We start from the raw sequence: 24686 nt of genomic DNA on the forward strand, positions 1-24686 counted from the left end.
AATCCGTATTTCTGTCACTTGGACACATACCCGGTCGTTCGGATGTGATGGGAATCTCACTTGCTAACATGGCAAATTTCTCCCCTGGCAGGAGGGCCTGAGTCTACCTGCCGCCTGCGGTGGCAGAAACTGGCAGCACTGGAGGCATCCTGGGCACAGCTGTCAGGGAAGGAACAAAGGTGAATGCGGGTTTGTGTTGAGGGGGGACTTGGGTATTCCTAATACTTTTATCAAGAAGGAAGAGAAATGATCATGGCTAGAGCTGGGAGGTGGCAGGGAGCCGTTCTAGCTGGCAGGGCCACTGACTTTCCTTCCTACATTTGCTAGCATGATTACCTCACCCTGTCTGCCCCACTTATTTTATTCTAACACTTAGAGCGTCTTGGGCTCAGAAGTTGGGTTTAAAAAAAATTAATGTTTATTTATTTTTGAAAGAGAGAGAGACAGAGTGTGAATGGGGGAGGGGCAGAGGAGAGGGAGACACAGAAGCTGAAAACAGTCTCCGGCTCCTAGCTGTCAGCACAGAGCCCAACATGGGACTTGAATTCACAGACCTTGAGATGGTGACCTGAGCTGACGTCGGGACGCCCAACTAACTGAGCCACCCAGGCGCCCCAGAAGTGTTTTTAAGTGGCAATCTGCCATAGCCACCAACAAAACTGTGCAGGACCAATGGGATAGAGCCTCATAGTGTCTCTGCTATAGGGATGGTGGGGGAGGGGAGATACATGTGCACACACATACACACACTTACACACAACCACATTCTAATATTTCTTTTATAAAAATCAGATGTGTATCTTGATACGATTCACTGAGGAGGGCACAGCATTTGCTAAAAATGTGCAACTTCAACCTAATCTCGAGAAAACATCAGACTAACCCACACTGAGGGACATAGTAAAATATACCTGACCGGGAGTACTCTTCAAAATGGTCAAGGTCATGAAACACAAGGCAAAGACTGAGGACCCTTCACAAACTGGAGGGGACATAGGAGACATGACAACTAATACAATGTGGGATCAGAACCAGAAAAAGAAGGGAAGATTAGAAAAAAAAGTCTGTAAATTAGTCAATAGCATTGCTTCAGTGTTAATTTCCTGGTTCAATAATTGAACCATTATAATTTAAAATGTTGATATTAGGTGAACTCTGCACAGGAACTCTATGTACTGTTTTTGCAATTTGTCTGCAAGTCAGAAAGGATTTCAATATAAAAAAACTTCAAATGTGGGGGGTAGTTAAAACAGGATTTATCTCCTATTGTTGATATGAGAAGGTAAGTAGTATGTTTTAAGTACTTCACACAGTGCCATTCTACATATCTAATCTTAATACACTATTGTTATTATTAAAAAATAATTTGAAGTGGAGCCTTAACTCAGGTGCTAATCATTACATTTATTCACTTGAAACTCTTACAGTTAAATTGAGTGCCTATTTTTACTGGTTTGCTCACTTCATCACCAGGTGTAGTTAGCGATTTGTTACTCTGAGGAGCCATATTTATAAAATGAAATGTTAAAGGGTTGCATCTCTCTAGAAGCCAACTAAGTACATGGGCTCAGCTCCACTTTGTGATTCTTGGTGTGCAATAAGTGTGTGAGAAGCTGACCTTGGCTTGAATGCTCAGGAACCGTGAAAATATTCCTCTCTCGATAAGGTCAAAGGTAGCACTAACATGTCCTATTTATTGCAATTGACAAGTTTTCTCTTTCAAATTTTGGATTTTGACATTGTTCTTTTCAGAACAAATTTATCAATGTAAATGTCATGAGTTGACTTGGAGAAATATGTTAAGTAAATAATAATATAGATAGTCTGTGAATTTATGATTTTGAAAATCATAAAGGTGGTACATGAAAGAGCAAGGTTCGGGGAATAAAGGGCTTAGAATATTTCCCAATATCGTATAAAGTAGCTTAAACTGTGTCCATTTCAAAAATCCTAAGGAAGAAATATCTTTTTTTTTTTTTTTTTTTAAATTTTTTTTCAACGTTTATTTTATTTTGGGACAGAGAGAGACAGAGCATGAACGGGGAGGGGCAGAGAGACAGGGAGACACAGAATCGGAAACAGGCTCCAGGCTCTGAGCCATCAGCCCAGAGCCTGACGCGGGGCTCGAACTCATGGACCCGCGAGATCGTGACCTGGCTGAAGTCGGACGCTTAACCGACTGCGCCACCCAGGCCGCCCAGGAAGAATATCTTTAGGGCAAAGAGGTAGATTTTTACTCCTAATACTCTTGAGCCAACTTTGCCAAGAAAAAAATAGGGAAACAAAGAGAAAACAGTTTTATTCTTCAAATACTTCAATTTGCCCACTGCAGGCATCAAGAGCTAAATTAAATATACAACAAGTTCAAAGGCTGATTACAGGAATAGCTCCTGAGTATGCAGGAGTAACTACTCTTAACAGCCGCTCAATATTTGTTTCACAACGATCATTATATACCATGGCTAATGCACATTTGGAGTGTGCGCCCAGCCACAGTGCAGGTGGCGAATGCAAAACTCACACCGAGAGTCCTTTAAGCAGCTAAATGCACACGCCATTACAGATCCATAATGCAGAATGGACGCCCGTCTGCAAATGGATTAAAGCAAGGAGTTTCTTAAATGGCTGAGGTACTTAGGGCTGAAAGGCCATAACTGAATGTGCTGCCAGAGCACACATGGTTTTTAGGATTAATAATACATCGATGTGTGTCAGTGTTAATATACATTTACAGCTCATGGGCCATGCAGCGGGGGGCTCAGCCCATTTGCAGCACATATGAAGAACTGTTCTGTCCTTCCTTTCATTAATGTCTTCACTCCTAGGAAAATTAGATTACGCAAGAAAGGCCATTCAAGCAGTACTGAGGTTTCCCTCCTTTCCAGCATTCACAAGGAAAAGCGTTCAGTGCAGTGAAGCCTTGTGTCATCCACCTTCCCCCATCACGGTGCCTCAGAACCTGGCTAAGCAAAGCACTCAAGGTTCCACGGTCTACTGGTGATGTGGCCACATGCCACTTGGTAGAGTATGCTGAGGCTTCTTGCTCGCTTCCCTTTTGTATCTGACAAGTTTACCAAAACTTTCACATTACTTAGTGATGGAGGATATGTCTGTAGGTGGTATCATTTAGCGATTGGTCTCGTGCATGTGCAACCAAATCCAGAACTTCAGCACAAGGAAGTCCTCTTTGCTTATCACTCAGCACTCAGAAAGCTGGGAATCACAAATCTTTGGAATACTGTGAATGTTTGAAATGCAATTTCCCCCAGCAATTGTGGTGAGAATGGGGAAAAGGAGTGGCGCTAGTTAGCATTTACAGAGTAGCTTTATTAATAAGTGCCTCTCTCTCTGAGCATCAAGGCAGGATGGTGGTCTTTTAATGAGGGGCACATAAAAATAATGAAAAGATTGTTTAAATATATAAATAATACAGTGTGATATACATCAATTAAAAATGGTAAACATAAACTCTTAGAGGGATCACAACATGTTCTGCTAAGAGCTTTGGGTGTGTTTGCCTCATACCATCCTCACATGAACTTGTGAAGAAACTCTGCACTTTTCCAGAGGAGGAACTGAGATTCAGAAAGTTAGATCACTTGCTCAAGGTCACAGAGACACTCAGTGGTGGGGCTGAGATTCAACTCAGAAATGTCTGACTCCTCAGCAAGGGTTCTGAACCTCTTCCTCATTGCTTTCCACACTGGGATATGACCTGCTGGTGGGTGAGGAATCGGCATAGCTGTTTTTTTTTTTCTTTAAAGTTTATTTATTTGAGAGAGAGAGAGAGCCAGAGAGAGTGAGCAAAGGAGGGGCACAGAGAAAGGGTGAGAGAGAATCTTAAGCAGGTTGCACACTAACAGTGTGGGCTTGATCCCACAAAGTTTGAGATCATGACCTGAGCTGAAATCAAGTGTTGGATGCTGTGCCATCAAGATGCCCCAATCAGTGTAGTGGGTTTTAACTGGTGTTTTTAGAAGATGAAACAGAAAAGAAGCATGGAGTGAAGATAAGTGTAGTTTTGTAAAAGGTTAATTTACCTAGAATATATACATGTGTGTGTGAGTGCGCACAACATATCTGAAAAGGGCGAGAAGCTCTGCTTTCTCTTACGCTTGCCTTTGACAGAGACACTTGAAGGTTATGCTCAAGGTCTTTTGCAGCTAGGTATGCAGCCCCTAAGTCCCCTGGTTTTGTGAGAGTCATTTTCTCATATATTACCTTTCCCCCAAGAATCCCAGGGCCCCAGCAATTCTGTGCAAAGGAGTGTAGATAAATTAATAATACAATTTAAAACCGATTCCACCAAGATAAATAGCGCTTCCTAGATTAAGAGTGTAGCTGGCCAGAATGAATGAAATTTACTAACCCTGAGATGCTTAATCTTCCATTACATAGAAGTTAATGATTATAAGAAAGGAGTGATGGTAATTCACTTTTGCTTTTACAGGAAATCCAACCATCTAATTTTTATAGCAAATCTTTCTTCTCAGCACACCTCGATGCCAAGGATAACCTCCCTGCTCTTCTAGGTAAATTGGCCAATTGTCATATATTAAAACCTGCTCCTTGCTAAAGGGTAGGTCTTCTAGCATGCATGGCTTACAAGTTGTCCCAGTGGAATTCTGGAGGGCGTGTGGGCTGCTTTGGTACCCCCTCTCCCCCTCAAAGAAGTCTATGTCTTGTTATCCAACCATAGCAGGGAAGGAGTGGTAAGTACCTTTAGCACAGTCCTGCTCCTAGAAATCCTGGGAAGCAGTGGACATAGCCCGGACACACATTCGCCATTCCCGTGGCAGTTACGTGGACAGTCTTGCACTGAATCTGAAAAAGAGAGAAACTTAGCAACTACCCTTTCCTCTGCTTGCTGATGAAGCAATTGGTAATCAGTTTTGAAGACCAGTGGTAGTGTCCTCAAGTGCCCACAGGGGACCGGTAGCGAGCATGAGTGAGTGAAGGGAAGCGAAATTAAAGGGATGAGGGCAGTGTGGACAATGCATGGAAGTAACCACTGCTCTCTATCTGACTAACACCCAGGCAGGAATGCAGGGTTAGTATTGCTGCAACATCTGCTTTTGCAAAAGAAATGACTTATTTGGATTTAAAACCTGAAATTTCCCATGTCTGAATGTTGACAAGTTTAAAACATCATGAATGTTGTCCCCTTCCCTCCCTGTGCCCCTACCTGCCCCCTGCCCTTTCAGGCTATCAATCTGAGATTTGGTATGACATGTGGGATATCAGCCTTTAGCCTCAGATAACGGGGAGGAGTCTCCAAATGACAGTGGTGGTTCCTGATCTCAGGTTTGTAGAGTAAAAAAATTCCTTGCTTTAAGGAAAAGAAAAATCCAAATGTGTAAGACTGACCAATTTAGGCACTGCTTTGATCCATTAAGTAGTAGGTTTTAGGTCATATGAAAGTCCTTTATGCCTACCTTTTGCAGATCTTATTTTCATGAAATCAATTAGTTCCCATTTGTTCTAACCAGCATAGCCATCTTATTTCATGATTTACTTTTCTATGCATACTCTTAAGTCATAACTTCAAAGGGATCATTTTGGAACTTTTTCATGTTAACTTAGGTCTACACAGACGAAGACATACTCTTAAAATTATTATTATTATTATTATCAACCTCATTTTTTTTTTGCCTTAAATTAAGATAAACACTTAGACTTTCAGGTGCCAAATTACTAAGATGATGAAAAACACAAGCCATCATGGCCAGAATGTGACCTTTACCCAACCCTTGGGGAGTCAGGGTCACTGACCTGGTGGATGTTGCATGAAAGACTATCAAGTAAGACCGTTCCTAATGGAGTAACCTGAGAGTGGTAAAGAAGGCTTTTCCTTTAAACCAAATTTTCCAGTTACTCCCACTCTGGACTGAAAAGCAAAATTGTGCATACTGCTTTCTTTCTAGTGTTTCCCTTCCTAGCCCTCTTCTTCCAGAACCAAGCTGTAGTTGGTTTCTGGCACTCTGAGGAGAACTCAATGAGTGTATTTGCTTTTATGAAATCAGGTAAAAGACTACAGACTCCATGAAGCCAATTTCTTGAATGTTTATCAATTAACGCTTCAGGTTAAAACTCCTTGAGGCTGGCTCTGTGGGTGGGCTGAGAAACATCCAAGTGGCTACTGATTTCCATTTATTCATCATACACGCATTCATTCAAGAAGCTTTAGGTTGAGTCATGAAATAGCCACTTCTGCAGGTCAAAAATCAGCAATTTCACATGGTTTGGGGAGACAATTCTCCATGTCTCTAATCCTCCATATGTGTTTCTGAAGGTCTTGTGAACTGACACACTGCCTTAGTTTTGGACTATCTTTTCAAGGTTGTCTGCACAGTGAACCATGTTGGAAGACAGATATAGTGTCTTTCTCCAGAGCAAAGGGCAGGTTTACTTACTGTCCAGTATAATAAAGATAATATTTCCCTCTAGAGCAAAGAACAGGCAGGCTCACTGCCCATTCTGAGAGACTCAGGTGTAATAAACTCAAGATTTCTTTTCTGTGATGCAACCTATTGCATGTGCGGGTATCATGGGACCCTGTTCATGTAGCCCTGTGGGAACTGGGGCTTGGAGGACCAGCACACATACTAATATCTGGATACTGCATTGTTCTGAGTGATAAAGGCCCTTGTCTCTGACCCAGGAGTTTCATGCCTTTTGATAATATCTATGACATTGTGGCAAGCTAACATGTTAGCTTACAATTAGGGTGAGCTCTTAGACCTGTCATATTCTTGAAGTATGGTTCACTTTATTAACTAAACACCTATTCTATGTGAGGTACTGTAAAAGGCATTGGTGAATACAAGGGTAAATAAGACAGGGAGGTCCCTGCCCTCATATAACTTTCACTGTCATGGAGAATACAGGTCACCCCCCCCCCCAATATATCAACAAATAAAACAAGTAAAAGTTGTGATAAGTACTTTGAATAGAATAGGATACTTCGATAGGGAGTAGCAGGAGGAAGATACTCAGGGAGGAAGGCCAGAAAGGGCCTCTCCATTCCATGCAGGTGATATTTAAGGGTGAGCTGGGATAGGCAAGTGAAGAGCTAGTTACAAAGTATTTCATATAGTAGGAATAGCTTATGTAAAGGCCCTGAGGTGGAAAATAGCAGAACTGATCCAATGTGGCTGGAGGGTAACAAAAAGGAAGGGAGTGCCATGAAATGAGTTGGAGAGGTCCAGGCAGGGGGTCAGATCATATGGGGCCCTGTAGGTCATGCAGATAGTTGGATTCTTTCTGTGACCCATGGGAACAAGCAGTTTTCAACATAGAAATAACATTGTCCACTTTGCATTTTAAGAAGTCACCCCTATAGTGAGGTAGAGATTGCTTCTCCCTCGACCAGCATCCAGGTCAGGGAATGGTTTGGTACAAACTGACACTGGTGAGGGGAACCTGGGTGGCTCAGTCGGTTGAGCCTCTGACTGTGGCTCAGGTCATGATCTCATGGTTCTTGGGTTCAAGCCCCATGTTGGATTGTGTGCTGACAGCTCAGAGCCTGGAGCCCTCAGATTCTGTGTCTCCCTCTCTCTCTGTCCCTTGCCTGCTTGTGCTTTCTCTCTCTCTCTCGTCTCTCAAAAGTAAATAAACATTAAAAAAAAAAAACAAAACCCTGACACTGCTGAGCTCAAAGCACCCTGTTTCCAAACCTACCAACTTTAGAGATAATAAGCAGAGGTCGAGGGAGCTCTTTGCCACCAGAGTCTCATGCAAAGGACGGAGCTCTTTGCTGCGCTGGAGGACCTCTCTTGCTCTTTAGCTGAGGTATTATCCTTAATGTCAGTTTACAAAATACCTATCTCCTGGATATCTTCCTTCCCCACCTTCTCTCAATCAAGGAGGTTTTTATATCCATTTCTGTGTTCCTGTAATTCCCACAATCACCCTTTCATGTGTGTGTCGTCTCTCACCAGGCTCCATGAGGAACAGACCAGATGTGAATCATTCATTGAGGTATTCTCAATGTACACAGCAGGTCCTTGGTAAACAGTTGTCAAAGTGTGTGCACGCATGTGTGTGTGTGTGTAGGAGGGTAGGAGAATCCAATATAAGCAAAAGCTGTAATGATGAGTACTTTTCATTGCATTTTCTCAGCATTTCTACAGTTTTGGAGAGAAAAAGCAATCACATAGTGCTGTTGAAATATAAAAGGAGCCCACGCTTTCAGTCCCCCTTTTGTAACATCAGATTAAATAGTACTGTTGTGATATTATCAGTTTTCCTTTCTGTCAGCCTGGTTTAAGTTTTCTTGAGGAACAATGGCAGGTGCTGAGAGGACGCCCAGGAAATGCGGTTTTTACATAGGCAGAGGGTGGCCTCTAGTAAATCTGCACCGCACTTTGAGTATACCACTCTGTTGTCCCCTGAGATGAAACTCATTTCTGAAAGCAGCTGCTTCTTTCCAAAACACATCAAAAGACTTCCCTGAGTCAAAGGTATATTTAGTGTGATCGCTGGTTGACACCCGTCTAACATTTTTCCTTCTGTTTCATATCGCAGGGGCTTTCGGCGCTCCTGGCTGCTCTTGATGGAGAACGTTCTGATAATAGGTATGTGTGGGAAAACCTCTGAACCAAATAAAACACTATTCTTTTCCCTGCATTTCAGGCCAATTACTATCATTGCTCTATCAAGATGTCTGCCCAATTATTAGGCCGATTACCTTTGACTTTCTGTTTGAGCTACAGTCCAGACAAGAGAAATCCTCTGGGGAGAACTGCTATTCTCATCTCTGACAGGGGAATGAGGGTAATGGCCTGGGGGAAGGGCATCTCACTACCACAACGTCTGTGTCTATATGGATAAAGGAGAGGGAAGGCAGAAGCCATTACTAGATAATCTGGCCCCCAGAAAATTTGCTGTGCAGTGGGAAAGGGACTTATGTGGCTGGAATCCAAAGCAATCCAGTGGTTAAGAGCACAGGCTCTGGAATGTTTGGATGCTGACTCCACCCTGGATTAGGGCGTATGACCTTGGGCAAGTTGTTTAACTTTTCTCAGTGGTGGCTTCTCCACTAGAAGATAGAATACTGGAGGTACCTACCTCACATGACTACTCTATGGGTTGACTGGCCTAGTACTCCCAGAGGGCCTGATCCAGAGGTGAGCGCATTGTCAGCATTCCATAAATGTGTACTTGTTTTCGTTATTAGCCATTTCACTGAGTCCTTGTAGACACCAACTAAGCCAGCTGCTGTTTATGGCACGTTTTGGTTTTATGTTTGTACTAAACCTTTTGAGTATAAATATAAGGTGACAAAAATATGTAATTTCTTATGTTCTCTCTTTTTTCTTCTGCGAGAGAGTGAGTGGGGAGAGGCAGAGAGAGACAGAGAGTGAGAGAGAATTGCAAGCAGGCTCCACACTGTCAGCTCAGAGCCCGATGCGGGGTTCAGACTCACGAACCATGAGATCATGAACCTGAGCCAAAGTCGGATGTTCAACCAACTGAGCCACCCAGGCATCCCTCTCATTATGTTCTTAAACTTAAGATTGCTTAAAAAAAATTAATGTTTATTTATTTTTTGAGAGAGAGACACACAAAACTAGCAGTGGGCGTGGGGGTGCAGAGAGAGAGGGAGACACAGAATCTGGAGCAGGCTCCAGGCTCTGAGCTGTCAGCACAGAGCCCGACACAGGGCTTGAACTCACAAACCATGAGATCATGACCCGAGCCGAAGGTGGACGCTCAACCGACTGAGCCACCCGGGTGCCCCAAGATTTCTTTTAATCTCAACAACTCAAACTACTTTTTTCCTCTCGTGAGCTGGTTTTTATCAAACTTTTTGCTTCTCTCTATCCCCCATTGGTATGTAATCTGATGCTGGAAATTTTCTGTCACTGAGGAAGACGTTTTCCAGTGGCTTCCATGATACAAAGTTTATAACATTAGTTTAGAGCAGGGGTTGGCAAACATTTTTTGTAAAGGGACAGAAAGTAAATATTTAGGTTTTGTTGGCCAAACTGTCTCTGTTGCAACTACTCAACTCTGTTGTTTTAGCTGCCAGAGACAATATGTCAACAGATGAACATGGCTGTGCTCCAGAAAAACTTTATTTATAAAAGCAGGCAGTGGGCCAGACTCAGTCCATGGGCTACAGTGTGTCAACCCCTGCTTTAGACCATTTGGCTAGTCCTGATAGGACCAATTTTTCCTTAGCAGAGGGAATAAGGTTTAGCTGTGATGCTATGGTCAATACCAAATCCTGATTTTATACAATTTGGAAGTTGTGGCTATGGATAACAAACTGCCACCTGCATTCTAGGTTGGCTTACATAGATCTTTCAAGAATCAAGGAACCCTTCAGAGAAATCCATGTGGCCAATAGAGAAGTTCTGAAAATGCAGTCACTAGAAAAAAACAGCTGTACAAGATGGGCTCCTAGACAACCATCAGCTCTCATTCAGTGACTACTAGCTCCATTGTAGACACGGTCCATATGTAAAGTCACATCATCCTTCCCTTCAACGACACAGTTATTACATTTTCACAAATGAAACTGAGGCTCTGGGAGGTAAGTGACTTTCCCAGTTAGGAGGTAGGAAAGAAAATCTGGGATTTAATCCTCCATTACCAGGTCTTTCCTCATGACACTACCTTATCGAGGCTTCTCCAGTGAACCTCAGCATGCCCAACTAAACACGTTGGAGACAACATGCAGAAAGTCCCAGAAGGCCATGCCATTTCTACCATGTCTACATCCTGGGACCTGGAGAGACTCAGTTTTCTGAGCCTCAGTGTATTCCTCTGTGAAATGCGTCTAACACTGCCCCAATTCACAAATGTTCTACCCAGGATCCGTTATCTTCGTCAGGATAAAAACCTGATGACAAAATAGATATAATGAAAATATCTGTGTCTTATTTAATTGTTAAAATCCTTCAGGTTTGCTTTAGAAAACTTTGTAAAATCTTCTCAAACTAATGGCCATTTCAGGGGTTTATAAGCACATATAAGAGGAAATTTTGAATAAAACCATAGCTTCTCCTGTGAAAGCTAAAAAAAACAAAACAAAACAAAACAAAACAAAAAAAAAACAGGGCTAAAACATGCCAAAAGTGACAAGTGCTTAATTAAAGCATTTTGAGATTTACCTACGTGGGAACGAAGATATGATTTTTTTCCTTATGTCTATATCCTTTTCTTGATTTATTTTTATGGCTTTTTAAAACTTTTTATTTTGGGCTTTCCTGGATTTTTAAGAGAAATTCTGAGCTGACGTGAATGGTCTGTATTTATTGGCTCCAGTGCATGTTTAGAGATTTATAGACTTTATGTTATTTGATTCTCACAAGAGCCCTATGGCATGGGTCCTAGTTCTATCTTACCATGAGGAAACCGAAGCTTGGAAAAGTCTAACAATTTGTGTAGGTTGTGTGGCCAGGACTTGAGCCAGTCTGTCTGATTCAAGCTATTTACCACAACTGGATCCTGTAGTCAGTCTTCCCATTTTAATCAGGGCTAGTTTTAGGTGAAAGATACTATGAGGTCTAACTAAGGGATTCTGGTTTGGTTTCTCATACAGTAGAAACTACATTGGAAGATGTGCCTTCTACAGAGAAACCCAGAACATTTCCATTCTTCGCCTTGTGGCATATCACCTCAGAGACCCCACACCTACCTAAGACAACAGTGTTGAAGGAAACCATCTCTTTGTCTTTGCCATCATTGTAGAAGGCCAAGTGCCACAGGCCCACATCCAGGTACTGTACAAACACGGCTTCATTTTGAACGAGGGTCTGTATGCTCCGGCGTTCCCTGGGTGACTCAACCACACTCCACTTCTCCTTCCCATCCAGACGTTCCATGAAGTCATACTAGGGTAAGAAGAGAGAGTGCCACGTGTGAAAGAGGTTAAAGATCTGGTCTCATGACTAGTACCTTCCCCTCCCAGCCCATTAGTTAACTGAGGAATGTTTGAACACATTTTACTATGAGCTCATCCAGTAAAAGAAGAGTCACAGAAGTTGTAATAATAAGCCACCATTTATTATGCTTATAATCATTGCTAATAATTTTATTTCTATAAGGCTACAATCCCTTTTCTGCAGTTTGAAATCCAAAAAGCTTTAAAGCCCAAACTTTGATCATTCTTTGTGTGTGTGTGTGTGTGTGTGTGTGTGTGTGTGTGTGTGTGTGTGTGTGAGAGAGAGAGAGAGAGAGAGAGAGAGAGAGAGAGAATTGGTCCAATCACTACTAGGTTATATAATATCTATTATGTGCCAAGTATAACTTTTTTATAATTCTCCAAATTCTGGATTCCAAAAATCATTTGGCCCCCCAAGAATTTCAGATAAGGAAGTATAGAGCTATGTTACCGGCTACAACTTACTGATCATTTACCAAGGGAAGGTGGAATAGAAGATTAGTTAAGAATGAGGGTTGTGTTCACTATATTGTATACCTGAAACTAATGTAACATTGTATGGAAAATATATTTTAATTAAAAAAAAAAAAGAATGATGGTTGTGTAGCCAGACTATCTGTGTAGCCAGAATCAGGCATTAGCTTCACCCATCTGTGCCTCAGTTTCCCTATTTACAAAATTGAAAATAATAGTACCTATGTTATAGGTTGTTGTGAAGAATAATATTTAGAACAGTGCCTGGAGGAGAGCAAACACAAAATACATGTTAGCTAGCCAGCTATCATCATCATCATCATCGTCATCATCATCATCATCACTGTCATCATTTCATTCAATTCTTGCAAAAATCCTAAAGATAAGTACTATTTGTGTCTTATTTTACAGATAAGAAAACTGAGGCTCAGAGAAATCAAACAACTTGTCAAAATCACACAGCCACTAAGTGACCAAGTAAAAATTTAGACTTAGATCTCTCAGATAAACCAGCAATTAAATATTATACTGTTTCAGTGGAAACTGGGCTCATAATTAGAAGGGATCAATGAGAGATAAAGTAGTCAGTGAAGGCTACCAAGATGAGGGGAATGGGGAGCAAATGTAACCCAAGAAAGCCCTGTCCTAGAGAATGGTGAAATACTCTGGTGGGCAAGTTGGAGCCACTGATGATACCTGAGCAGTGACTGATGCAATGGAAGGAATGTTTTGAGGAATTCATTTGCAGGCAGGATATGAAATGTTCTAGAGGGGAGGATGAAAAGAACCAGGTCAGTTGGGAAATTATTGCAGAAATCCAAATATGACGTGACAAGGGTCTTGATTAGGATGGTCAATGAGAAGAAGAGACAACTTTGGAGGAAAGTTTTTAAGAAAGAAGGGACACTGTTCGACCATGGGCTGGACAGAGAGGATGAAGGAAAAGGAAGAGAGGACACTAATGTCTCTTACTTGACAAGAAAATCGATAAGACCCCTGTAGAAATGGTCTAATCTTGTGAACTCTTCAAAATCACAGCACAGAAAAGTCAGTTGCTCTGTGACTTCCAGAGAACATTCAAAAGTGTAGGTCCCTAGCAGATAAAAACCACCACTGTGGGATTAAGCTTTCTCTCACCACTTCCCCTCCATAAAAAGGATTTTATAGGTTACAGACATTTACTATAACCTCTTTCATGAAGTTCATAGAATTAAACATCAGGAATCTATTAATGTGACTTCCCCATCACTAGGATTGCCAGTTTTTCCCAACTGAAACATTATCATTGAAAACAAAAGAGTCTGTAATTCTAAGCACAAAGACTTTACCATCGGACAAACCTGGGTTTGAATTCTGACTGCCTTTTGCTATTGTTTAAAGTTGATCAATCTGCTTTTAGACTCTTCCTGGTTTGCACATTAGGGAATAATAATACTCAACTTTTGGGCATGTTTTAAGGATGACATGACATAATGCTTAGGGCAGCATCTTGAAGGAGTAACAATTTTACTAAGTACCTCATGACTTTGAGAAACTTAATGGCAAATTAGAATGATCAGAGAAGTACCTGGTTCCAGTTTTTCCATCTGGGGGCTGGAGATGGTCATTGCTTAGGAAGTGAAAATTTCCCCATCTCTGAGAAAACAAGTATTTGTATTTAGCTTTTCTCTACCCCGTATCCCATTGGTCACACCTGTCTTTATGGGATAAAATAAATGATTTGAGGTGATACAACAAACCAATGCTTCTTTCGGAGACCTCTGTAACCAAAGCATTTGTTCCTTAGCAACCTCGTAAATGTCCAACTACCCAGACCCATGTCTACAAATTGCTGTCAGCCAGAGTAATGAGTGTAACTTCCTTGGTGCTGAGGTGAGAAGAATATACTTCATTTGGGGCCCACGATATCACCCCCATGAGGAAAAGTTTGGGGAAGGTGATTACTTGTGTGGGGGGCCATTGCTCACGATTAATTTGGACATTAGTCATCTCTTGCTGAACTGACTGGCTGGCTGGCCGGCCAAGAGCACTGAAATGGGTTAGGACCAGCAGCAGTTCTAGCTGTCCAACCAATCAGATTACTCTGCGAAAAGGTATGTGTCAGAGGAGAGAGAAGGCATCTATTTGGCTGGCTCCTCTGAGTCACTCCAAAGAAGCATGGAGGGCAGTTTTCATTTAAGGAAGAATCTGCAAGCCAGGGGCTGTCAAACAGGGCAGTGGGACATGTGGATGTGATACAATACAATGCCTGATGTGCTTCAATCCTGTACCCTCTATTGTGCTTTGCTTTTTTCAAATCACTCCTCACACTCTACAATCATACAGCTTATTTTTATGTTTATTGTCAGTCTACTCAGGAGAATGTAAACCCCAGGAAGGTGGGAGGGGGAGGGGTTTGCCTGTCTGCTGGAGAGGTTAAGAAGACTTCTGAGCTAGACTACCTAGGGTTAGAATCCTAGCACTGCCACTTACTTGCCATGACACTCACACAAGCTATTTAAATTCTCTGTGCCTCAGTCTCCTTATCTTTAAAATGGGGACAATAATTGTGTCTATATCAGAACATCGTTGTAAGGATTAAGTGAACCAATTCATGTCAAGCGCTTAGAACAGTACTTTGTGCATGGTACACATGCCCCAAGGCTTCAGTTATCATTATCATAGTTCACTGCTCCATCTCACTGATCTCAAGCAGAGTCTGATGAGTAAATATTAAATACCAAATTAATAAAATACTAAATTTGTAAATGAATTCCACTGAAAAGCAACAAAATTGGAATGTATTCAAGGTTTTGTCTCTAATAATAATCACTTGCACTCCCTAATGCACTGTATTGAAAGAAAGAGGACAGGATAGAGTTACAGACAGCACGGCTGAGTTGTGGGCCACCTGGCCATGCACGACATGCGTGCAATGGGATGTTGTGGTGGTTGCACATTCCCATAGATCAAGATTTGAGAGTTGACTGTAGGAGGCCATGATGACATCCCGTTCCCAAATGTCAGCGGGGTGTTGTACAATGCCTGCTTTCCTTCTCAGGACTTCCCTTGTTCCTTCTCTTGTCTTCCCTTCCCACTTTGACACTGTTTCTTAGTGCCCACCGTGGTAGTGATTGCTGATCATTGTCTACATTGGGGCTCTCACTCTTTTTCAGCCTTCTTGCTGCCTGGTGGGGAGCACATGGTGGTTTTCCAGTCAATGGAATATAAGCTGTGGGATGAGCTCCACTTCCAGACCCTGCCATAAAACATCCTGTGCAACCTCCTACTTGCTCTCTCTTCACCCCTATCTGCCTCTGGAGAGTGCCAGAGCACCTTTACAGCCCAGGATGGTGGAGCTACATGCCAGGAATGGCCTGGATCTGAGCATGAGCCCTTGGAGGAAGGCTGAAGTCACGACATGAGCAAGCAATAAACACTTATTACACCAAGCCAATGAGTTGTTGAGGCTTCATTGTTACTTCAGCAGAACCTATCTTGACGTCATGCTTCTCTTTGTTCCCTGTTACTCCCCAAGGTCATGGTGGGTTCCCGCATATTTGCCATGGAGTCAAGCCCCAACCTATTTTGTGTGGGGTGTCTGTTTACCCCAGTTTGACCAGGAGTGTCCTAATTGACACTTCTTGTTCCTCCTTTCACTACAGAAAGTGCTCCAGTCTGGAATACATAGTTACCCTACTCACAGGTGAACAGGCACTAAGCAGCATCACAGAGCACCATTTATCATTTCTGTAACTTTGGGAAGGTTGAAGGCTGGTAGCACAAAGTGGATCAATGCAACCAAATGCAGAGACTGCCTTCTAGGGTGGGGAATGCAGGAGCTCAGTGAGAAGCTGGTTTGCAGGGAGGCCATCTAGTCCAGGAGAGCCTCTGCTCTCTTGGATTCCTAGACTGCAGACTGGCCAGCTTGCTTGGCAGCCTGGCTGACACTAGAAGGAGGCCATTTTCCAAAGGCACAGGCCCTGGCCAGAGGTTCTTTTTCATGACCCAGCACTGGGGATTGATAACTTAGGCTTGGTACCAGGGACATCTGTCTCCTCTGTTCCAAGACCTCATCATGATCAGTCCTGGATATAGGGATGCTCAGGAGATCATGCTGTGCTTGGTTGACTAAGAGGTTGCTTTATAGCACATTCTATCTAATAGATTTGCTGAAGCCCTGGAAGAGATTAGGAGGCACATGACCAAATCCCAGTAGGGGGTGTACGTGTGCATGGGCTGGCTGTGGGAGGAAGCCTGTCTCCCAAGGCAGCTTGTCTCTCTCGACTTGGCAATAAAGCCACCCAGAGGGTGATAGCGCAACAGCCCAAATAAACACCCCCACCACCCCCAAGTTCTCTATTTTTCCTTGGCCTTTGAAAAATAACCTATGTCGGCATTCAACATGAGGGCTATGCCTTTGAGTCATCAGTCATACCAAAAGTGGCATGAAAATGCAACTTTTACGAGCGCTGGAGAGGCAAAAAAAATAAACCACAGCAAATATTTGACTGATCCAATTATAAATCTCCCCTACTTCTTGGCAGAGACCAAGGAGGAATGGTAATTAAGATAACTTAGTGAGTTTGCAGGAGGAGCTGCAGGAGAGAGAAAAGGAGGCAGGACCATCGAGCAGGGCCTGTCACTCTCCCAGAAGGTAGAGCATCCATAGGCAGGGAGTGCCGCCAAGAGATGCTTCTGGAAGCCACACCGATACACACCTGCCAAGGAGGGCAAGGTTAAAGACAGACTCATTGCCCTTCAGGAAGATGTTATTACTGGGTCCAGGACCCTGAGTAGGGGGAAAATAACTTCATTGCCATTTGGAATGTCTGCTTGCTGAGGGTCGATGTGGACGGGAAAAGCAATAAATGTTGACATTTCCCATGGACGGCCTCCCTTGCTCCGTGCTGGCAGCGTCCCTGGCCTCTCAAAGTCTGATGTTGATTCTACCTCAGATGGCAGGGCACGCTCAGCAGTTGGTAGGATGGCAGGGAAGCAGCGTGTGTGAGTGAGGGCTGCTTGAAGCCACATTACCACAGGGTCTGTGGTCGCATCCAGGGACGAGTGGTAGCAGTGGGTCACTCACAAGGGCCTGTTCATCTCCTGCCTCCAGCCAGGTCTGTGGCAAAGTGTGACCGGCTGATTCCTCATTCAAGCTCAGCACAAGTTCCTTTCTCTCCTTCAAAGAGGCTGAGTACTGAGGGGAGTGTGGAAGGATGACAGCAGCAGGGCCCTGCTCCAGTGGGGGCTGGCTTCCCTTTGCGTGGCCCTGCCCGTCTTGGTTAGGATGCCATTGCACTTCCCACTACCAGTGTCCAAGTCACTGAACCAGATGCCGCTAGGCCCAGATGTATGCACTGCTGGGGCCGCTCGTCCACCTTCTATGAGAAAGAACCCCTAGATTTTGCAGGGACACAGCACCTGGATTTGCTGACCATAACAATGCTCTGTGCAATACTCCACAGGTAAGGATCAAGCAGACTAAAGATAGAGAGGATCCAAGCACAGAGTACGGGAGGGCGCACCTACGTGGGTGGAATCCCTGATTCTTCTATCACATGTCTTCCTGCAGCAGTGGGAAAAGTAACCATCAAAAATAAGATCTATCATCTGGGCACTCGCTATGTGCCAGGCATGATGGCAAGTGCTGACATATGTTATCTCATCTCATCCTCCCAGAAACCTTATTTGTTCCCCACTTCTCAGGAGAGAGTAATGGCTGTGACAGGAGTAAAGTAACATACCCAGTGCCACTGACAGTAGCTGGTGGCCAAGCACAGACCTGAACTTGGATTTGCATGGGTCTTAACAACTACGGGAGGTCACTTCAAGTTTTCCAAGCACTTGGCCTCCAGCATATCTGGTCGCGGGCCTGCTGTGTAAGTCTGCTAAAGATGCTGCTGATCAGAGAAGGGACTGGAAGGCAGAGCCCAGCAGTGCTAGGGCCAGACTTGCAAGCAGGTTGAGGACAGGGGATGCCCCACTGGAGTAGATGATAAAGGGAGATAAAGGGCGTCAGGAAAGGTGGGGATGGCTTTGCTGGGTGTCGGCCATCCCTGGTCTATAACCTCCCTTTGCCTACCTCCCAACTTCTTTGTCCTTGTAGTCCAGCCATACTGTTCTCTGTGTCTGGAACATGCCAAACTCATCCCAGATTCAGGGCGCTTGGCAGGAGCTGTTCCCTCTGCCTGGCCTACTCTTCCTCCTGATCTCACACCTGCCTGCTTGTCAGCCCTCTGCCTCAGCACGGCAACTTCAGCTCGGGCGCCCCCAACCCCCATCCCAAATGCCTCTACCACCACTTCTTTCTATCCTCAGCAAAGACGCATCTCTCTTTGAAAAACCACAACTCATTATCTTTTAATTTATAGTCCATCTCGTTCTTCTTGGATACAAGCCTCTGAAGAGTGGGAGACTTGTCTGTTTGACTCACCAGAGCATCCCCAGTGCCTAGAGCAGTGCCTGGCACACGGTTGTTACTCGGTAAAGGTCTTGTGTGATTCAATGACAAACATTTAGTCTCAAAGGAAACGGTGTGGGAGTGAAGTCTATACCAACGCAGTGGAGTTTTGGTGATAGGACCACTGAGAAGATGTAATGTCTGCAGGAAAGGTTTTAGGAAATTTTAGTCAACATTCTGCAGTTTTCTTGTATTTTTATTTGCTAACTGTTCAGATGACACCATAAGGGAACATTTAATGAGGCCAGGCACTGTTCTAAGTGGTTCAAATGTACTACCTTATTTGATGCTTACAGTAGCCCTACTGAATACGAATCATTACTCCTCACCTTGCACATGAGGAAACTGAGGCACAGGGAGGTTACTTAACTAGCTCAAGAGTTGGTAAGTGGTGGAGTTTATGTCTACACCCAGGCAGACTGCTCAGAGGGCATTGCCTTAACCCACTGCATTACAGACTGCTCCATGAAGCAGACAGGCAGCCAGTACCTGGTGTTGGCCAGGCTCGCTCGGCTAGAGGGAGGTCAAAGTGTTATATTCTCTTGTTCCTGGGAAGGAGAAAGTCTGCAATGGGTCGAGGGCAGGAAGGTATGTGGTGACATAATGAGACTCCCAAAGAAGCCCACAGAGCTACTAGCAGGAGAAGTAGCAGTATAAACAGAAATATATTTGGCACAAACAATGCGTTTCATTTTCTGAATCTCATTTCTTTGGCTCAGAGTATCTCTTCCCTCTCACGAGCAGCTATGTTAAGACAAATTGGGGTGCCTATGGTTTAGGGGGTACCAGCCCATGTGTAACGAGATGAGACAATTGTACTAATATCATTGGGGGAAAACAGCCTTTTAACAAACTGCTTAGTGTAGAAAGTAAGAAACCAGGGAACATGGGTGTGGGTAGGACCTTCCTGAAAGGATGAAGGCAGAATCTGTTTGGTTACTGGAAAGAGAGGGAGCTACAGAGAGGTACAGGGAAGGGAGAGTAGAACAGCAAGATGTGGGGGACCCCCTAGGCCACAACACAGCCCCTTCCTGACACTCCCTCCTCACACTCCCAAATCCAAAGGAAAAAGAAAACTAAGGGAAGATGTGGCCAAATTTCTTACAGAAACCAGCAAAGAGAGAGAGCACCAGTCCTGGAAGTCAGAGGGCAGGAGAGTGAGGGTCGAGTGATACAAAAGGATTAAACCACCGGGACTCAGGAATCACAGTCAGGCTCATGGGGTACAGACACACTTAGCCTGGATGTGGCTGGGCAGGGAGCCCTCTTAACATCTGGCTTTACCTGGAAGGCCTAAAGTTCCCTAGACTGGGGTTCAGAGAAGAGAAAGATTGGAAGCACAGCTCATAAGCGTGCCTTGCCCAGGCTTTATGTTACAAAGGGAAATGAATGCAAAAATATTGGTGCTTTCAACCAATGCTGAGCACGGACTATGAGCCTAGCCCTGCTCTGGGTACTGGGGGTCCAGCAACAAGTCATGTGGACAAGACTCCTGCCCTCCAAGGGTAGGCACTGCTATGGGCAAATAGAATGCCAGGGGGTGATGAGCTTTGACTAAAAAAAAGAAAGCAAATCAAAGACTTCCCAAATGCCAATCAACAAGTGAATGGACAAATTATAGTTTATCCATATAATTGGAAATCTACTCAGCAATAAAAGGAATGAGCCACCGATACCACAACAACATGGTGAATCTTACAGACATGATGCTGAGTAAAAGAGGCCAGACACAAAAGGACACAGGGTTCCCTGTTTATGAAACTCGAGAGAAGACAAACCTCATCTCTAGAAAGCAGATCAGTAGTGGGTTGGGATGAGGTAGGCATGCGGCACAGGAGGCTTCGAGCAGTGGCAATATTCTATATCATGAGTGTAATGGTGCTTACACAAACACATACAGTTTTTACGTTTTAAGAATCAAACTTAAAATGTGTGCACTTAGAATGTGTGCATTGAGGGGCGCCTGGGTGGTTCAGTCGGTTAAGCGTCCAACTTTGGCTCAGGTCATGATCTTGCGGTTTGTGAGTTTGAGCCCCGTGTTGGGCTCTGCTGATAGCTCAGAGCCTGGAGCCTGCTTTGGATTCCGTGTCTCGCTCTCTCTCTGCCCCTCCCCTGCTCATGCTCTGTCTCTCTCTGTCTCAAAAATAAATAAAACATTAAAAAATTGTTTTAAATGTGTGCATTGGGTGGCTTGTAAACTATACCTAAATTAAGTTGATGTGAGACAAAGATAGCAGAGTATGTGATAAAGTGTAAAGGAGGATCCAATTTTAGACTCCCTTGTTAGGAAAGGGCTGAGGGCATGGTGTTTGGGCAGAGACCTGACAAAAGTAAGGAAGGAGCCAAGTTATTACCTTGGGGAGGGACATTCCAGAGAGAGGGAATAACCAATGCAAATGCTCTGAGACAGTGAGTTTGGCGTGACAGGGGGAGAGCAGGAGGGCCAGGGTGGTGGGGTGGAGGGAGTAAGGAGGAGATGGCTGGTTAGCCAGCCTGTAGAAGGGTGGTCAGTGACATGCCATCAGACATTTACTGAGCCCCTACTATGGACAAGCATTGCTGTGAGCACTGCAGACCTAATGGGCAACCTCATAGGGCTGACATTCCGGAACAACTTCAGATTTTTCTTTTAGCAGTGATGGGAGGCCAGTGGGAGATTTGCAGAGACTGAGTGCTCTGACAAATGGTTATAAAAGATGAGACCAGAGCCTTCTTTGTAATAAGAAGCGAGCTTCTTTCCTGGTGTGTTCATCGTGCCTGGTTCCTAGGAGGGCCCTTTGGGCTTGGCAGTGGCTTTGCTGGTTTGCTGGCTGAAGATAAGCAGATTATGGGTTCTGTAAATTCTCTCCGCGTCCCCCCCCCCCCCGGCACCATATATCAAGCCTAAAATTGTGGTTTTCAAGTTTCAAAGGAGTATGTTTTGAATGTCTCTGAATGGGGGGTGGTGGTATAGGGGGGATGAAAAATGAACAAAAATAGATTCGTTACCACTACTAAAGGGTGAGTTAGCACTCTCACAACCACTATGGTGAGCATCTCAGCCAGCCTTCTCCTGTAGCTGTTTCAGAGTGGGATTCCCAAGGGAAACAGGGGTAAACCTTAAACAATGAAGCCAGGGCAAGGCAGGGATAATGCACTCCCTGCTGGGTGACCCTTCCTGTGAATTCTTGGAGGGGTCTTAATGCCAGTGCCCACTAGCCACACAAGGGCAGAGCCAGCTCTGCCTTGTCCATTGCTGCAGCACCTGACACATGGCATAGAGTAGGTACTCAGTTAATGTGGGTGGAATCCAATATTATCACATGCCTTTGGCAAAAATGGTGGCTCTATCTGAAGGCAGGATCTCCCTGGGAGATTGTTAGCCCTTTCATATGAAATTTTTGAGAATAGGGAGAAGCAGTTAAAAATTCTAAGTCCTAATCTCCTATTCTCAAGACCTTCCCTCAGTACATAAGAGTGTGTGTGACTCAGAGCTTTGTGATGTGTGGACACTTTTTCCTTTGATTTAACATGTGCTCCTAGCTGGGGCTGTGTACATGGCTGTAAATGTGCAACAACTCAACACGGGGTCACAGCCTCTAAACCTCCAAAGGGGCCATCTTCCTCTGTGGCTCCTGGTCTTTTAAGAGCCAGCACTGAGAAGAAAAGCTATGCCATCGTTGGTGAGTGATGGCTCAAGAAAAGCACAGATTCTAAAATGAGGACAATCGTCATGTGAAGCTTCAACACAGTGCCCATAACAAGGGGTATCTTCACTGCCCTCTGCTTGAAAAGATCTTTCCTCTTTCTTTATCTGCTTAACTTGCCTTCTGAGACTCAGCTTGTGGAACATTTCCTCCAGGAAGCTGTCCTAAAATCCCACACAGGTTACAAGTGGTGGACTATTTTTATGATCTTGAAACTCCTTTACCCAACTCTTTAATAAAAATCACAGCTAACATTTGATTAGTTTATTATACAAAGGGCAAGAACAAACTCTGTAAATGATATATGGCAGCAGCTTCAGGAAACATACAAGAGAGTAGTGTTAGCAGGAGTCATGCCGTCCACCTCTCCCATCCCACAGAGAGCTGTGCTTAGACTGGACATGGCTGGAGGCAGTGGGCATTGGGCCCCAGGGGAGGGATCCCAATCCCCTGCCACCTCACATGTTTACAAAATGATTGAGAGGGGACAGAAATCACTTGACTGAGGTGGAAGAACCAGATCTTTGCAATCTGGATTAGTAGCTTGAGGAGGACCAACTACAACTCACTGTGTGTGCCCGTGCTGGTTTCTGCCAGAGGCCTCACCATTCTTCCTGTAGAGACTGCTGGTTGCTAAGTTACCTGTGAGTGAGCTGTAAGAGTTGTAGACCAGTCAGACTGATTGATTGATTGATCTCTGCAGGGTGCTTACTATTTGCTAGGCATTATCTCATTTATTCTCACAACCACCTGATGAAGCATAGTCCTCATTTCACAGATGATGAAACTGAATCCAGAGACAGTTGGCCATAAACATTCAGCTACTACATAGCAGAGATAAGATTCCAACCCAGAGCAGGCCAATTCCCAGTTCTTGTTTTCTGCCCCGTCTGCACCTCATGGACCTCCCTACATGATGCTGCCATTGTTGCTTAACTCGTTAGGTCTCCATCTCCTTAATGTCGGGCAAATACCTTTCATCTCTGTATCCCCAACACAGATCACAGACCTTTGGTGAACATTTGTTGAATGCATAGATGAATTGATTTCACACTTTCTTCCCACAAGCTCATGCTCTCTCATCATGCTGCCTTTTGATCCAACCCTGGAGAAGGGTGGAAGGTATTTCTCTGAAGACCAAGTGAGCCACAGTGTAGAGGTCAAGTTCAATGAAACTGATGAACATCTCAAGGCTATTCCAAGATGCACAAAGCCTCTACCATGAGGCCAGGAAAATGGAGGTTTTAGCTCTCAGTGCCTTGCTGATGTTGAGTTCCTATTACTGCACATTCTTACCTAATTGTCTTTAGCCTATGGCTTATCAAAAATGTCACATTTGGCTCCTCGCCCTCCCAAGATCAATAGGAGGATCTTCTGGGGGCTGGTTGTGAAAATAAATCAAATATATCTCTGAAGAGAGGGAGTGAACTGGGAACATGTCCAGTCACAAAATGGCTTCCCAAGCACTAAAGAGGAACAGAATCACAGGCACTGGCCAGCTTCTCTCAGGGCATGGTCTCAATCTTTCATCAGGCAGCAGCGTGACCTTGGGCAAGTTACTTCAGCTCTCTGAATCTCCACTCTCCGATCCCTAAGCCAACGATAGTAAAAGCACCTACCTCTGAAGGCCATTAGGAGTCGGGCCAGGCTCATGGTAAGCAATCAATGTCAGCTATTCTCCTGGCTATTATTATTGTTATAAAAGTTTGACATATTGTAAATCCTTTGTGCCAGCAATTCCACTCTTAAGAATTCATCTTAAGAAAATTATTAAAAAAATACACGAACATAAACCTGCAAAGATGTTTACTGTGGTAGGATTATAATGTTGAAAGAGGGAGATTGATTAAAAAAATTTAATCTTTAGAATGGACTACTTTTGAAGCATTTAAAATGAGTTTATGGAAGAATATTTAGATTTAGGAAGATGTTCCCTACCTTTCTTTATGCAAAGAATCAAGGTAAAAACTATGTGCGGTATAATCCTATATTTGTAAGAATGGTTGCTATATGTGAACAGAAAACTGTCTGGAAAATATACCAAAAAATGTTAATGTTTTCTATTTTTCCTAGCATCATCACATATTGCTTTTATAATGAGAAAAACACAAATAAAGGTTATCTTTTTAAAAAATTGAAATTTGTTTTGTTTGTTTGGGGACTTGTGTTATAGAGGCTTTGGAAAAACACG

The 24686-nt window shown here is 43.8% G+C and overlaps 1 protein-coding gene across 1 annotated transcript in view; it reads right to left on the reverse strand.

Moving 5' to 3' along the window:
- Nucleotides 1–24686, reverse strand: part of TENM2 (teneurin transmembrane protein 2) — a 380391-nt gene that overhangs the window by 172165 nt on the left and 183540 nt on the right. The window contains 4 exon segments of the mRNA XM_032593990.1: nt 4721–4733; nt 4735–4761; nt 4763–4824; nt 11648–11843. Of these exon segments, the coding sequence (XP_032449881.1) occupies nt 4721–4733; nt 4735–4761; nt 4763–4824; nt 11648–11843 (298 nt within the window).

Source organism: Lynx canadensis, chromosome A1 (assembly GCF_007474595.2).
Source record: "Lynx canadensis isolate LIC74 chromosome A1, mLynCan4.pri.v2, whole genome shotgun sequence".
NCBI classification, from domain to species: Eukaryota; Metazoa; Chordata; class Mammalia; order Carnivora; family Felidae; genus Lynx; species Lynx canadensis.